The sequence below is a fragment of the Rhamphochromis sp. 'chilingali' genome (genome assembly GCF_963969265.1).
Source record: "Rhamphochromis sp. 'chilingali' genome assembly, chromosome: 5".
Taxonomy (NCBI): Eukaryota; Metazoa; Chordata; class Actinopteri; order Cichliformes; family Cichlidae; genus Rhamphochromis; species Rhamphochromis sp. 'chilingali'.
The window spans coordinates 12,299,946-12,317,119 of NC_137932.1; the positions used below are offsets into that span (position 1 = coordinate 12,299,946).

At 42.5% G+C, this 17,174-nt stretch overlaps 1 protein-coding gene across 1 annotated transcript in view; it reads right to left on the reverse strand.

Moving 5' to 3' along the window:
- syne1a (spectrin repeat containing, nuclear envelope 1a) overlaps positions 1–17,174 on the reverse strand; it is a 121,949-nt gene that overhangs the window by 62,521 nt on the left and 42,254 nt on the right. The window contains exons 52-64 of the mRNA XM_080882209.1: positions 16,455–16,764; positions 16,174–16,338; positions 14,446–14,805; positions 12,868–13,004; positions 7,273–7,450; positions 4,886–5,068; positions 4,552–4,695; positions 3,169–3,324; positions 2,081–2,245; positions 1,100–1,272; positions 777–930; positions 465–608; positions 29–193 (exon numbers count right to left, since the gene is read on the reverse strand). Coding sequence (XP_080738335.1) covers positions 29–193; positions 465–608; positions 777–930; positions 1,100–1,272; positions 2,081–2,245; positions 3,169–3,324; positions 4,552–4,695; positions 4,886–5,068; positions 7,273–7,450; positions 12,868–13,004; positions 14,446–14,805; positions 16,174–16,338; positions 16,455–16,764 — 2,434 coding nt within the window. The remainder of the gene's footprint in view (positions 1–28; positions 194–464; positions 609–776; positions 931–1,099; positions 1,273–2,080; positions 2,246–3,168; positions 3,325–4,551; positions 4,696–4,885; positions 5,069–7,272; positions 7,451–12,867; positions 13,005–14,445; positions 14,806–16,173; positions 16,339–16,454; positions 16,765–17,174) is intronic.

Genomic DNA, 17,174 nt, shown 5'->3' on the forward strand with positions numbered 1-17,174 from the left:
TTGACATAAAACTCCACAGTGTTTCTACCTGTAGCTGCTGCAGTGTATTCTCAAGTGTATCCACGTTTCCCTCTGGATGGGACAATGAGGCCAGAGAGGCCTGCTCCTTCTCCAGCCAGTCCTCAAACACATGTAACCCCCTTTGATACTCTTGATGCACCAGCACCAGCTCCTTGGCCTTGCTGACTGCATTCTGCAAAAAATAAACAAGACGCAAACATTAATGGATGAAAGCAGTTCAAGCTCAAAGAGAAATATGTGTAATGATTTTACAATAATTATTAGGCAAGTCAGTAAAATTTTCAACAAGTTCATGCCCTTCAGTATTTTGGGGAATATAATTAATAATAATTAATTTCTGAAAAAGCATGAAGCAAGCTTTTAAAGAAATACACTCAAACTATTCGGTTATTATTCAAATGCCTGCAGAGGAAAAAATGAAGCCGTATGTTCTGAGTAAGCACCTTAGCCTTTTCTTTGAGGGAGTTGTATCTACACTGCAGCTGCTGCACCTCCTGCTGTGTCGTGTGGTGTTCAGTCATATTGGAACCCTTTGTGGCAATAGTCTCCAGAGGACTGCTATGACTCAGTACTTCCTCATAGAGAAGCTGGAAAGAAAGGAGAACCCATAGATCATTGCAACTGGGATGCTCTGAGGTATAAATGTAACTGCATGAATCTAAAGCGGATAAATGGCTAAAATTTTAATTAAATTAAAATTACAGTCAGGCTAATCTAAATACAGAGTTTGGATAGTCTACAGTGGCATTTGATACCTTGGTCTTTCCCAGGTTAGCAGTCTTGTCTCTCATCTCAGAGTACTGTCTGTCTGAGCAGCTAAGCGTCTCTTCAACCCGATCCATCCACTGCATAAACTGACCCACGTCCTCTTGATAGCTGGTCCACTGCGACAGAGCACCTTCCAGCTGACTGTGACCATAAATAAGGCAAAGTTAGCACAGAGGGAACAAACAAGATTCTGAACAGCTAAATCTAATAATCCCTTTAACCTTTCAACTAGCAGAAATCCATCAAGGGAAACTAGGCAGTTCCCAGTCCCATTTATCAAAGACTGACAGATTAATTGCCCCATGCTCACCTTTTACACTGGATTGAGGCAGACAGCAGTGAGTCCCACGAGTCTTTGAGGTCTTGGATCTGTTTGCGAATCACCGGGACTCCCTCAGCTGAAGTGTTCCTCTGGACTGCCTCTCCCCGCGTCAAGAGCATTTTTAGCTGGATCTCCCTCTCCTGACGGGCAGTTAGTAAGGCCTACAGATAGAGGTGAACACACAGACAGAAAATAACTCTCTAAAGGGTAAAATGCATCTCGCCCTGTTTCTTTCTAAACCATTAAAATAGATGCAACATATCTACAGATAAAACTTGTGTCAAGTCAGAAATCTGCAGTTGCATGGTTTGTAAAATAAGCCTGTGTAATGTTTACTTCTGAAAATTTTAAACACAATATCTCAGTTACAGGGAGGGCTCAGTCACACAGGCCTAGAGACTGGTCGGCAACAGGGCAACACCAGTCTCTATTCTAGTCGGTGGAAGCTGGAGGTTTCCTGCTGTCGCTGGGTGAAATCACTTGTAAAGACGGTGCTGACTGATAACCTTCTTGTGATTGCTTTGGTCACTAACAGATTGCTGCAATCCTCCGTTTCTTGCATGGAAACTGACTTATCTGCCAGCACTCTACAACTTCTTGGTAGGTGGCTGTGAAATTGTGAAGCCTGTGACGCAAACAAGAAATGGAGAACCTTGTCTTGGTTTCAACGGTAAGGCATTACTTTCACGGCTTATTGTTTTTTTTTTAATTACACTGCTGCTTGGTTGTTGGTTGCAGCTGTTTGCTGGTAATTTGGTATCTTGTGTGCAACATGCAGGGGACCACAGCAATCTGTACAGCTCTCCGCAACAAATTTAATCAAGCTACAGCAACCACACGCCAACTTAATAGGGAATACTCATTTTTGTTCCTAGCGGCCAGCAAAGAAAAGTCTTGCTAGGAAAATGTGCATGAATGGACTTTTTGTGTATCCCTTTAAAGAACTCCATCCATGTCTTCCTTCCTTACTTCAAGTTGTAACATCCGGTCCTCCAACAAGCCCTTGTCTGTAGTGGTGGAGATGCAGGTGTTGAGGACCCGCTGAGCCTCACACACCCAGTCCTGGAGCTCTTTCAGTCCTTCAGAGAAAAGGCGGTGTTCCCCTACAATGCGCTCAATCCTGGATGCCTTGTCCTGTTAGATATTAAAGTAGAGTAATGTGACTATACTCCTCAAGTCTTTCCTTACCAAAGAGTTTAACATTACACGTGTTTCCAGTGAACAACAACAGTTTCTTCATATTTTTCTGTGTTCGTGTTTGAAATTACAGCCTTGTTTTCCCAGATAGACATCTCTAGAGACTCTCCCACCCACATGTTATAGCACAAGAAAAAAAAACGCATTGTGTTTTCAGTCATCACTCATACATCTGCAACATCTGTGGATCTGCAAAGCGCAGAAAGTAAAAGCTTCAATAACTGGTGGCAATTTTTGAAGTGTTTTCATTCCTGTTTCCACGTCTAGGAGGGAAGAGGACCTAAAAATAGCACTTCACTGGCTGGCCAGCAAAGTAAATAAATCCCATTCATCATCACCGGGGTACTCTCATTGTCCCGAGGTAACAGAATGGTGCTCTGTGGTCAGCGTAATATTTTGTTCTGTGATGTATCAAATTAATCATACGAGTGCGACCACTTTAATGAGAGCTCCACAAAGGTCAGCTTCTCAAGCAGTGACACATTTCAGCTGTGACATTTCAGAAGTGCTTTAGTGGATAAAGGTACGCTGCACAGTCTTGGCCCTTTTATGCTGATGAGGCTGCAAGCACAAGGGCGTTTTAGAGGTAAGAGAGATTACTGAGCTCAGGTAAATTACTCTGGGAACCAGGTCTTCCCTTGGAGACATGACTAATGTGCAAGGGGGCAGCAGTCCATGACACGGCAGATCATACAACAAAACAGCGAACACCACAGCTGGACAGAAAGCTCTTTAGTGTTTATCAAGAGCACATGGGTTAAGCAAGGCACATTTCAGCACACTGTAGCAGTCTGTGATAGAAGCAGAGCATAAAGAGAGGAAAGGCTAGAAATAAGGTTACAAGGCGTGAGCGGTGTTACCTTGGTTAAGTTGCTGAGGGCTAGGTATTGTGCTGACAGCTGAGATACTCTGTGGACGAAGCCCTTTCCGGCTGCTTGTCCCTCCCAGAGTCGATGAGCTCTTTCCCTCAGCCTGCCCAGCTCTACCTCCTGACACGCCATCTCCTCCAGCACACACTAAGCCGATGTGAAGCAGGCAAGTGGTGGAAAAACAGAGACGGAGCAATTGGATGTTGGTGAGCGCAGGGTACAGAAAAAGTGATGGGTTGGAAAGTATGGTTGTGTGTGAGCACCATTAGAGGTGAAAATGAAACAACAGAAAACATAACATTTTTCATGACAGCAGAGACACGAGGCACAAGAAGCGCAGAGGAGGAGGGATATGGGATTAACATGTCACAAGTACACACTAGAGCACATCAAAATACATGGATAAAAACAGAGGAACACGAGCATCAGCAGTATTTCTCCTGATGTTCACTTTTACATATAAATGCTGTTATTAGGTTTGACACCACAGCAAAGAAGAGGCACAGGAGACACGGCTGATAACGTAATCCAAAGACGGGTTGTATACATGTTAAAGGGTAAGGAGGATTTTCCCTACATGAGTTCAGAGACTGAAGCCTGTGTGTTTTATTGTACTTCAGGTGCTGTGGGAAGAAATGTAATTGCTTGCAGGGACCAGACAAAAGGCAATGACGAGAAGTGCTACAGTGGGGGACAGAATAAATATAAAAATAGCAACAATGATACGAGCAGAGCTTTGAGATGGGTTTGATTTTTTTTTTTTCCTTTGTCAGTTTTATCTTTTTTAACGCTTCATGCCTGTCTTCCTTTTTTGTCTCTGCCAGACGTGGCAGAGGCTGTTATCGCATCCTGAAAAAGGCCTTTTAGCCACGCAGTGCTTCAGCTTTGACAGAAGGAGAATTAATTAGATTTCTGGACTTTTCTTCTGACTATTGTGTCAAGACGCAGCTCTATTTTGATCCAGTGGTGCTCGAAAAATGTAATTAGGTCCTTCTCTTCTCCCCAGTGAATTGAAATTGTACTTCAGGGATCCATATCTGATGGAGAGCTGACTATTTAGTATCCTTGGAAAATCTACTTAATATTCAATTTGCGGTGTAATGACAAGGTTTATTTGAGTGAAGAGAGGAAATTAGAAAACATCAGTGAGAGCAGCTGAGAAGAGAAATGTAAAAGGGGCAGCCTCACTAACGTAATGCAATTTAACAGTAAATGGACCCTACAGTATTGATTAAAATGTCCTGATGTACTGCTACAGGGGTGGACTAACAGATTGACCCTTCATCAGCCACAATAACCGCAGAAGTAATGTCATTGTAAGAGGACTGTAATGTCCAGGGAGAATCATGAGCACGACTGTGGGCTTCACAGTACCTGTAGTTTGCTGAGCTCCTGCTTCTTGGCTGGAAGGTCATGTAGGCGAGCACTGCTCTCCTGAACTCTGACCTCTGTGCTGTTCAGCCATTCCTGCAGAGGCTCAGCACTGGCCTCAAACTCTGTCATCTGGGCCTGCAGGTTCTGCAAATGTGAAGTAACTTGTTAAATACACCTTTTGAGGTTCTGAATTTGCACAAACTGTACAAATATCAGAGAAAGTGAGCACTCTGATAAAAAAATGAAACTAATGATTGCTTGCTTTCTTGCACATTAAATACACATTGATGTAATTTTGCAGCCATCTGCTAAGCACGGAAAACAATGCACCAACCTTGAGAGCATCTTCTCTCATTTGCAGGTTATTCATCAGGCTCTTCCAGTCTTCTCTCGCATTTGCCACCTTGGCCTTGATTCCCTCCACCCTGTCCTTGGACACTACAGCCATCAGCAGCTCCCCACTGGCTCCTACTGTACTAAGCCTGGCCTGGCCATTCTCCCTGTCACTCAAAAACTCCTAAGGGGATACAGTACACAGACAAAGACAAAGGAGCAGTGACTATTTAACTGAAGCACGCACACAAAGGGAGAAGGGTGTGAAAGGAGGGGAAAAAAAGACTGAATGACTATCCCAAACTTCTTCTTTTTTTGCCTTTTGCTGCAGTGCCTGACGGGTAACAAAGCCATTCTCTACATTGTCAACAAATTTTCTCTCAAGGTCCCAGAATGTGACCCTACATTGTGAAAAGCAGTAATTACATTAGATGAAGTCATTACTAATTCTACATGCATATGAAGAAGTGGCCTGACCCACAGACGCAATAACAGATAAGGGAAGTCAATGAGCCTGAAATGTGTCTGCTTTTTTTTTTCTTTTTTACAAAGTGCCTTCATACACACCCACCGGCAATGTACACACACATATTAGGATAAACACGCATATGCAGCATGCACACACACAGACACCCCTCCCTCTGAGCTGAGCCGATGACAGTAGCGCAGCAGGGACCACTCCACCATCTGTGCAGTCAGCACATCACTTACACACACTATCTAGCTTCAGCCTCCTCAAAACACACACACACACACACACACACACACACACACACACACACACACACACACACACACACACACACACACACACACACACACACACACTTGGTAAAGTAAAAGGCACACACAAGAAAAGAAAGTCTGCGTCTCTCACCGTTTCGCTCTCTGTGTTCTACATTCATTTACTTGCTCGCTCTTTTTCTTTTCCACACTTGCTGTCTTTCTCACCCTGCCAGTGTAACCGTATACCACCAATTAAGCATGACACAATGGATACCCCAGCCCCTCCCACGCTAGCCCTCCTGGAGGTCAGCCATGTGGAAACATTGTTCCACATTCCTCACCAAGTCAATAATAAATAAAACATGATTGCCTCTCTAGTCAGAAAGTATGAAAATCCCTCTCATCCAAAAAACTAGAAACTTCTAAAGGAGCAGACTTTGCTAAACCCCTGCAGAGGATTTCCAGCAAATTATTTTGTCAAATAACCACACGTTGCTTTGCCATTTTGAACTCACTCTCCCTGACCACCTAACTGTTGATTCACTGCTTCGTCGATCATCTAAGAGCTCCAAAATATGGTCTGAGAATGCAGAGTTTAGAAATAATAGCACATTGCTTGATAGTAATGCGGTGCATGGATGTGGGGATGTCCACCTTCACAGACAAGCAGCTGACTATTAGCCAGAACCCTGCGGTGCTCTGAAGAGGCTGCCAGACCTGCCAGAATCTCAGAGACTTCTCAGAAAGAGAGACACACAGATATTTTGAAGAGAAAGGCTGAGAGACCCCACTGTGGAGCTTTCTCTTATCTCTTTTGGCTATGAGCCCATTTCTAGCTTATCCAGGCTACTGCAGGTCCCATCACTCCAACAAGCCCACCAGCAGACACTCAACAGTGGGCATGTTCACACACGCTTCCCTTTGAGCAAACATCCAATGAAAGAGGATTGATTGTTTAACTACTACATCTTTTGCTTTTCTTTGTAGTACCATATTGTTGCTTAGCCTGCCTCTATGGAAACAAAATAAAAAGCGAGAACCAGTCTGTAATTAGCAAGAGTGGATTTAAGTGGACTCAAACTGATGCAAGGTTGCAGCTTCTCAAGGAGCAGACAAATGGCTTTTATGACAAGAAGCTTGTTAATATCATCACCCCGAGAGGCAGGAAAAGTCTGGTTTATGTAAGTGAATAAATGACACTCCCTACCTCTACTATCAACAGACACTCACAGAAGCAATCTGCCTGTAGAAAAAATATCATACGGCCACACTGGCTGGCAGCTCCGAGACATCAATATGAATGAGCACAAAACAAGTTATTGAAAATGTTATTTCTCAAAAGACTTGACTACAGTAATATTTAGTTACGTTTCCATCCCCAAAAAACTGCTTGATATGCTGGTATTACTTCAGTCTGCCCTGGAATAATATGACAAAAATGTGATTAAATCTGTGATTAATTCCTGCATCAGGTAAGTCTGTCTTGGAAAAACACCTGTGCAAAGAAGACAATGAACTTCAATTTTACTACAGTTATATGTCCCCTTAAAAAACACATGCGCATACACACACACACACACACACACACACACACACACACACACAGGAAGAATAAATTTTTTTTTAGCTGTACATAAGGGTTTTGCAAATTATATCCCTTACCTGAATCCTTTGCAAAGCAGAGGAGGCCTCTGTGACAGTCTGTGGCACATCAAAGCATTTGGCAGTGCTGATTTTGGCATTGACCAGCCACTGCTGGAAGTCTCTAAGGGCTGCACGAAACCTTTGCTCCAACAAGCGCTCCTTATTTTGACATTCCCTGGATGCACGAAGACTCAGACTGCAGGAAAGAAGAAGAAAAGAAAGAAAAGGCCTCATTTAAGTTGTTGTTCATGGGTTGAAATCTCCCGTGAGAAATGAACAAAGAAAGAACGAAGCTACAAACAGAGGAAGTGTTTACTGCCCATGTGTCCATCAAAACAAAGGAGACACGTGCTGATGCTCTGATACTGTCCAGACTGTACTCACGTCATGGAGGATGAGCCAGGGATGAGAAATGGGCAGGTGGAGAAATGGCAAAGTGGGTGAAGTGGAAGGAATGAGCGCTGGGGCAAAGAGGGAGAGCGGGGGGATGGCGCTAAGGGGCACTGTGTGGGAGGGGGGTTGAGAGGCAACATATGACTGGGGCAAGAGTTCACATGGGTGACAAGATGGAGGGAACGAGGCACGACAGCTTGATGCTATAAGAAAGAGATGAGATGGAGGAGATATGTGAGGAAGCGGTCACAGCGAGGCTTGACAGAATATCAAAGGTACACTTTCAAATTTGGATTTTAGGAGAATGAAGCTTTTCATCCAGAGGAATTTTTCTGCTATTAATATATTAACCACAAGGTACAGCAGGTATGTAACTGAAGCATAATAAAATCACTTGTTGAATGAGACTGAGATTTGAAGCTTTAAAGGATAGCTAAAAACACAAGAAACCATAATAATCTAAAGGGATGCACAAACAGAACACACAAAATGAAAATGTCAGCGAAATTTGATGACAACTCCTAACTTTACGGAGCGTGATAATAAATTTACAGCAGCTCAGGAGGTAGATTGGGTCGTCTACTAACTGGAAGGTTGGTGGTTTGATCCCTAGCCCCTGTAGTAATTGTGCTTAAGTGTCCACGGGCAAGATACTGAACCCCAAAATTTCTCCCAATCCATCGACTGCAGTCTAAGTGTGTGCATGATAGTCAGAAAGCACTTAAGGGTACAAAATAAAGATCTTTATGAATGTGTGAATGAGCCTTGGTGTGTTGATTTAGAGTAGAAAAGACCCAGCAGCAAAAGTACCAGCCCAGTGGGAGCGGATGTTGTTGATTGGCACATGAGGGGGTGGGAGACCAGCTGTCAGCTACAAAATGATCGGCAATGAGATTTTTTATTTTTTTTAATTTGTTAATGGTGCTTTGAGTACATCATGAGACCAACAATCAGTTATGTGTTTTTATAACCAGACACAATTCAGGTATTTTACCATATTAGGCAATTTAAAAGTATAAAATGGCAACAACAAAAAATTTATTTCAGATTCAAATCTCCAGCATGACGCACTACACAACCACCCGTCTTCTTGACCTCCATACTCCTTCACACACTTCTGCTCAGTGCTCCCTGGCACTAAATTTACATAACCAAATTGTGAGGTGTGTTATGACCAACATAGATACAAGTTCATATATGGATAAGCTATATGTACAACCAGCAGAATTATTTTCTTTCAACTCTGGGATAAAGAAAAAAAATCTATGTACATGTAGTTTCATTCAAAATAGATTTAAACATGATGTAAGACAAAAAAAAAGAAAAACAATTACTGGATTTCACACATTGTGGGGAGTGTGTGAAGGTTAAAGGAGGAAGGGGGAGACGTGGATGACAGCAGGGAAATAAGGTTACTTATCAGAAATAGAGGTATGAAAAACATGGCAAAAAACACATTGTCCTCATGTAGCATCTCAATGCACTGAAACACGCATTAAAGTCAGGCACAGACACTCTTGAGCTTTAACGGTGTGATGAGGGCATGAAAGGGTAACACAGTGGGGATAGCACGGGTGTAAAAGAAGCACTTTTTCTGCTGTGACAGACAAAATCTGGCATGCGGTATAAAGAGGAGGTGGGGCGGAGGGGAGTTATTGCCTTTTCCTCCTCTCCTCTGACTCCTTTTTTTTTTTCATTCTGTCTGTGCACTCTTCTTTCTGCAGCGCTTAAATGCAGGACAGGTGCAAAGAGCGCACAGGCCAAGTCTATTACAGACTAAACAGCCAAACGAATAAGGAAAGGTGGTGTTTTGCCAATCAGCAGTCGACGCCAATTAGCTGCCAAAGCATTTCCAAAAAGCTGACCTCACTTAGATTGTCTGCCAGTAAATCTTCAGAGAAGCAGCAAATAAAGGAGATCATTTGCGCTACGGTAGAAGTTTACACTTGTACATGAATGCGTTGAATGTGCATGGCTGTGTGTGTGCATGCTCTTTTGTATGCACTGTTGTTCTTTTGAAAAGGCACTGCACGGTGCGTTCACAAACAAGTGGTGCTCATTGAACACGGGCTCACTTGAGGGTTTAAAGCAGGCAATTAGAGCTCAGTAAAGAGACTAAAGTGGGTATCAGTGTGAAGAAAAAGACCTTCCAAAAAATTTTAATTTCCCTAAAAAATTACACTCGGCGTTGCATAAAATTAAACTGGGGAAGGACACAAACATAGTCAATAAGTGGAAGTGAGGGAAGACGGTTAAATGTCGCTTAGCAACTGGTGACTCTGTTGTTGTCCGTCACCTTTCCACCTTCACCTGGCTGATAGGGACGTCAGACCTCTGTGTGTTATTGCCACAAGCGCGCGCGCGCACACACACACACACACACACACACACACACACACACACACACACACACACACACACACACACACACAAAAGAGCTTATAAAACATAGCCCTGGCTTTTGAGCTGTAATTAAGGAGAACTTTCCTTTCCCGCTCTTGTTATTGTGTTATGGAACAGCTGTTTTTAAGACTGTTATATGGAATAATGTGTGACATCAACAATAATTATGAGGACAGGTTTAATTGAATCATTAAAATGACACATTTTTATATAATATGCCAGTTAAAAAGTATGTCAGGTATCTGCAGAATCACATACTTGTACAGTAATAAATAGCAAATAACTTGTTTATACGTTATGTTGCACGTTGCATCATAATCACTTGATCATCTGTATTAATCACAGGCTTTTAATAAAAACTGTCTAAAGGATAAGGTTGGCTAGGTTGTTGACTAATAGCTAATAAAGCTTCTCTTTCTCCAATGCCTCAATCAATTATGGAGTACCTCAGGATTTGATTTTAGGTCCCTTTTTGCATTATGTGTCCGTTAGGCTTTATTTTTCACAAGTACAATGCATCTTTCAAATGATAATCCAATGTCACACAAATATTTTAGGATGTGTATTTCTACAGAAAAACTGTCTTCATCTAAATGACACACAGACAGCTGTGATCATTTTTAGCTAGCCATTTAGGACCATTAGCACTAAACCTTTAAGCCCATAGCAAAAGTCTTGGTATCACCTTTGAACTTGCACTTAAACCTAAATCGAATTAATTCACTTCCGTTCTCTATAAACAGATAGCTACAGAAGAAAATGCAGACTTTTTAGGCAAAACACAATTTCTTTAACATTGGAAGTGTCTTGGTTTTACTCAACGTAATCATACATGCATGCCTCCACTGCAGAACGTAGTTCTAAAGTTCAAGAGCTTAAAAAGTGTGGCCATGTCTATCAAAAAACTCGGATCAGATGATTAGAGAGGCCAACTGCTTGAATAAGGTCTCACCAGGTCTGTTATGTACACAGGGAGCTACCCATAAAGGCAAACTAGGCAGACAGACATAGCTAAGCATCCCTTCTCTCACTCATATAAAGAGTGTTACAAACAGTTTATTCTCCTCGAGGATGGATTTTTGACCCTTTACTGCACCAGCCCTCATCTCATCATGCAGCAGTTGCAGAATCCTGCAGTGAGACTAACTGGTAGCAGATAATGAAAACACATTACACCAGTACTAAAATCCCTGTACTGGCCACCTGTCAGATTGATTTTCAGAACCTAATGTCCTCTACCCAAGCAGTAGGTCTCAGATCCCCAAAACAACTGCTTTTAACTGTTCCACTATCCAAGTGGGTCAAGGAGAGTATGCCTTTTCAATGGCCTTTGTTTGCACTTATTGCTTTTAGCATACTATAATTAAACAAATGAAATTCATTTTTATTCAGTTTCCTCAACATATTTCGATTATTTCCTGTTTATTTGTTTGTCTTATGTTATTTTATTTTTTTTACTTAAAATGTATATAGCATATTGGTCAATAGAGGTTGATTTGAACATCCTAGCTGAAAAAAAACCTCCAAAAACTTTTTTTTTTTGATCAGTTAACTTTTAAACACATTGTTACCACCTTTCCATTTCAGGTATACACAAAAGAAAGAAGTGAAACAAAGCAAAATAACAAAAATCCCGAAATGATTGTCTCTAGTTTGTTCCTGTGACATTAATATTTCAGTCCTCACCCTGTCATTGATGTGTAAACATGGTCCATATCTCTCAACACTGTCTGATCTTATGAGTCGGTTACTCCATAACATATATTACACTCACTATTTACAGCCATTCGTCTTGTTATAGTGGGTCTGGGTCGTACCATCTCTCCAGGAAGGCTTTTTCACAGGCTCCTACCAAGATTTTAAACAAACATCTGTCTTCTCTCAACACAATATTTCCTGCTATATCACCAAAATGCAACACCAGAGATGATCCTGTATATATTTTAACAATAAATAAATGAACACTCTCCCAAAACTGCACAATGCCAGGGCAGATCCAAAAGACATGAGAATGGTTTACATTTATCACATTGGCTTCAATATGGCTTTGTTAGAGAACACTAGAAATTTATGTTTAATATTGGGGGTGACAGAGAATTTTATTCAACCCTTCCAACAGTTTTCTCTCAAGCTACATGATGATGTAGTAGATTGCTGTGTTCTCCATACAGGCAGCCATTTATCTTGAGAAATATACACACCTAGTTCTTTTTTGCCCATTTCGCTTTAACATAATGTGCTGTATTTCCTTTCCTCTGTTGGTACTATGCAGATATTACTCTATATTTCTTTAAATTGTAGATTCCTACTATGGTTGGAGAATGGTTGCATAATGTTAAATTTTGTTCCATCTCCTGAAAACTCATAAAATTCCCATCTTTTTTTACTGTACACAGTGCTGTTATTCCATTTGGTATCCATTGTTTCTCATCTCTGGTCCAAAGTATCTCCAGGTTCTTCCTCTAATTTATATTTTTGTTCTATATTAAACCACAGTTTTCATATAATCTGTGTGATAACGTCTTCACTTTTGAGAAAACCTTTTACTTCATCTCCAGTGTGACTCTGAATTTCCTTTCCTTGAGCATTTGTTTGGATAACTTTGTTGGCTTTTAGGTTAGGAAGTTCAAGTTGGGGCCATTTCTATCTACATTTGAAAAAAGCAGCTTTTGGCCTCATTACACAGACTTGAAGCAAAAGGCATCATGAATAAACTATAGTTAATCAGTCAGTGTTTCGTTTTACATCCACAAACACTCCAAGGAGTAATTCTCGCTCACCCACATCACATCACTACAGCAGAAATGTTCCTCTCACCTGTTGTGCTGTTTGATTAGCGCCGTGACCCGGTCTGACTGTGAGCCGAGGTCTCTGGAGTATCGCACCAGGTCATTCAGTTGGCCTTTCAACTTCTCCGCCATCGGCTCGGCGCTCTGCAAGCCCTCCAGTATATCCTAAACGGCACAAATCAGACACCAGCTCAGTGTGTGTGTGACAAGGAAACACAAGCACCCAACGGATCTGCATGACACCCTCCAATAAGTCCGCTCGCATTCCTATTCACACCCTGCCTCAGTCGTTTTCGCTCTTCTCACATTCAAACCGCGCACACAGACGCTCAAACACATACTCACAGTGCTGCCTGTACAAAAGCATTGCTGTTCCTGGCGGAGTGTGGCAGGAAGGAGCTGTGGATAACGGTCTCCAGCTCGCCTCAGCGTGCCTCACATTCTGCACTCACACAGTCATGAAATCCTGTCCCATGAAATATGTACAAGCTCTCTCTCTCTCGCTGTGTGACTCTCACTCACTCTCTGACGTATGACGATTAAAACAACCCTCCCTCCCTGCTCCTGTGGACTCGCTGCTCCCGTCTCCCTCTTCTCCTTTCCTTTCCTCGCTCCCTCCTCCTACGGCGGTTCTACTTCTTTCTCTACCCCACTCTCTCGCTCTCTCCTCTTTCTCTCTCCCTCCTCCCACTCCCTCCACTTATTCCCTCGCACACATTTTTCCTCCCGATGACTCTCTCACGCTCTCTCCCTGTGGAATTCAGCTGTCAGCCCTCACAGATGTAGAATTGGTTCAAACGCACACAAACAAGCGCGTAACGAAAACAAGGCCGGACACAGGAAACAGGCTGGAGAAGGAGGAGAACGAGAAGCGGAGGAGGGGAAAGAAAAAAAACCCAACTCCTCCTCTGTTCTTTAACAGCCCCAAATTGAGGAAAACCGGAGAAAGGCATGGCTGAAGAAGCCCGGAGGGGAAATATAGGGCTGAACGTGTTGGCACGGCCTTGACAATACAGAGAAATTGTCACACTATAAACATCCTGTGGAGGTTAGAAACAGAGCAGCAGGGGAGGTGAGGAGCACAAGCATCTAAGAAAGAACCCCTGCAGCCAAGAAGGACATCTCAGCACACTTCAGTTCAACCAAGTTGGAGTATAGGCAGGAGAAACAATGAGGGAATGTTTGGGAGGGAGAGATAGTGGAAAATAATGGTTAAAAAAGACAAAGCGGGGAGGGGTAGAGGGGACAGCACGGAAGACAGAATGAGCAGGAAACCAGGGGAAGTGATGGGATTGTGGCTGTCACTTGTTCATCATTCCAGTAAAGCTGATTTACAAACTAATCTGTTTTTAGGATTTACAAATAGAATGGATAATTACTGACAGAGAAAGCAGGGCTAATTGCAGAGGGTCCTGTGTGTGTCTGTGTGTGTACTTTGTATTAAACAATGCTAATCATAGGACGGCAGCATAGCCGCTGTCAGCTTTCACCCACCCCAGCGAGTTTTTATTATTGATGCTGTTTTTTTAAATGCACCATTGTGAGAAAATGAACAGATAATAATTCAGGCTCTCTTGTCATTATGTTTATTTAAATTCTATAGTACCTTAGCCAGCTGCCATCCCTCCACGGCCTCCTCGCCGTTACTCTGCCCTTCAGCTTTAACCAGCTCCTGGCTCCACCCCCTCAGACGTCCATCAAACACTTTTAACTCTTCCTCCAACTGGGCGGTCAGACGGTTATATTCCTCTTCGGAAGCCGCGGCAGCGGACAGGGCCCCCTCCAAGCTATCCCGGGCCCTCAGAGCGGCCCCTTCCCATTGCTCCAGAGCGTGGGACAGCGCCCCCAGCTGTCGATCCATGGCCTCGCAGCCTCCCGCTGCCGTGTGCTCCGCTGTGGACGCCGCGCTGCGACGTACCCGGCTGAGGCGGTCGCGGCCCTCCAGAAGTCGACACTCCACACGCTCCTGGAGAGATAAAGAGGGTAGGTAGGTAAGAGACAAAGTTGCTACGGAAACTGTGGCTAAGGAAACCGCAATCTCTGGCTGTGCTGGTGTCTATTTAAAGCTGCCGTATAGTGTTTTCATCAGATGTCCCCTGCTTCATCACCTTACATGTTTATATCTACTTCTTTGATTCTGTCAGTGCACCAGTTATTCTGATTTGCTGTATTTTTAATTTCCATATCAGTAATATCGCTCTGTTAGTGATTTTTTTTCCCTCTCCTTCCATCTTCACCTCTTACTCTCTAAGGGAAAGCCAGGCAGATGATGTGAAAAACACTTGAGTGTGATGCGATAGCAGTGAGCTGATAGAGGGATTAAAAAGGGAGAAGATGGCTATGAAGATCAACCTTGACACTAAATAAAAAATGAAAACTAGCTTGTGTACACAAGACATCATATCTCCTCTTCTACTGTAATGCTTCACACAGCATAGCTCTGCTGACACACATTTATAATGTGATAATTAGTACCCATGTGTAAAATTTAAATGCAAATCAATTTTTCCTCACATATTTTCTCTCCTCTGTAATCACAGAGTTATCGAGCAGGGAAAGATTTAGCATTAAATTCATTGCTCCTTTTCTTTTTTCCTTTTACACACAACCATAAACCATATTATACTGCATTGGCAGTAAAATGCATCATGAGAGATTGAGATATTTGGCTCTGATATGGGAACAAGCTGAGAACCAATTCCAATTCCCCGCATAATTTGCTCTCCTTCATAGTGAGAATGTATTCATCAAATGGGTTCAGATAATTCAGCAATCAGTTATCTTCGCAAGAATTGGGTGTGGATTAAAAAAAAACAAAACAAAACAAAGAACAGCACACACATTTCAAGCATGCAGAAGAGCCAAAGACAAAGTATTCTTAAATAAGTTAAACATTGCTTCCACACAAGAGTCGCTGATACTGCACTGAGAATCATTATGTCTATATTGGGTTTAAAGAGTTAATCCTTCTTTAATAGATGTGTAATTAGTGCCTGTTACACATCAATTATCCCAACAAATTCCTACAAGATGTCCAGCCAAGTTTTAATTCTCAAATAATCTAAGTTTATAACTAAAAGACAATTTAACCAACATGTACCGCATGCTGTTAACATGGAGTGGCTCAAGAGATTTCAGATTATGTCAAATAAATTTTAGATTGTTTAGCTGATACTGTTTTAGCATCCGTGTACTTGTGTTTTCCCTACAGTTTTATCACTTAATTTATGTGGGCTGAAATAATCTGCAACTCTTTATGATTTGTCCCCGAAAAAGGGCCGTAAGCACAGAATGGAAATGCTTGAGGTGACTAACAAATGTTTGTCTTCCTTACCCTAACTTCTGACAGTTTCTTTTTGATGGATGTGGAGTCTCCTGATGTGTCAGACCAGTGCTGTAGCTCCTCCCCTGCAGTCATTAGCCAATCAGTGAGCTCTCTAACGGCCTCCAGGTAGTTCTGGTGCTCCAACACCACTGCCTGTGCCAGACGTACTCTCTCCTATAGAAGAAACACAAAATATGTACACGTTATATTACCGAAAGCCTTGATCAAGGTGAAAGAGGTTGATGGTCATCTACATTGTAAATTAATAAATAAAGGCAGATGTTTTGTACCTCCACCAAAGCTGTGAGGTTGTCAAACTGCACCTGCAGCTGGGTGCGAGCACCATGGTTAAAGCTGGCATCACCAGTCTTCTTGAAGAGTTCTCTGGCTTTTTCCTCCAGTGTGGACAGCGCCATCTGGTGGTCTTCTAGATCAGCCAGCAGAGCACGGAGTCTCTCCAGCTGTGAAGCTTTTTCTCTAGGTCCTGGCTGAGGGGTGAGAGGGGCACACACCTCCCGCTCCACAACCTCCATCCAGCAGCGCAGTTGGGCGGCACTCTCAAGGTATCCTCCCCACTGAGACACAGTCCACTCTAATCGACTGGAGACAGAACAGTAGATCTCTCATACACTTTTACAAATGGTGCAAAAAAAAAAAAAAAAAAAGAAAATAAAAAAACAAACACATGAAATCTTTTATAACTACATGTGTAGACTTCTTAATTTAAATCTTGGTGCATAAAAATCTTTTTACACCTTTTTACTCTCCTGTACATTTGCAGCATTGCAGAAGAAGCACAAACTGGCAGTAATACTGGCTTATAGCCTTTCTCCCCTTTTATCAGGAGGTTCAAAACACACAAGGACACAGACACACACCCATAATTTTCCTTGCCATCTGTTACCCCTGCCTGTGCAAATAGTGCCAATATCCACATACTCACACACACCTCTAATTCACCTGCTACCCCTCGCCTCCTGTTATCCCTCTCCCCTTTCAACACAAACACA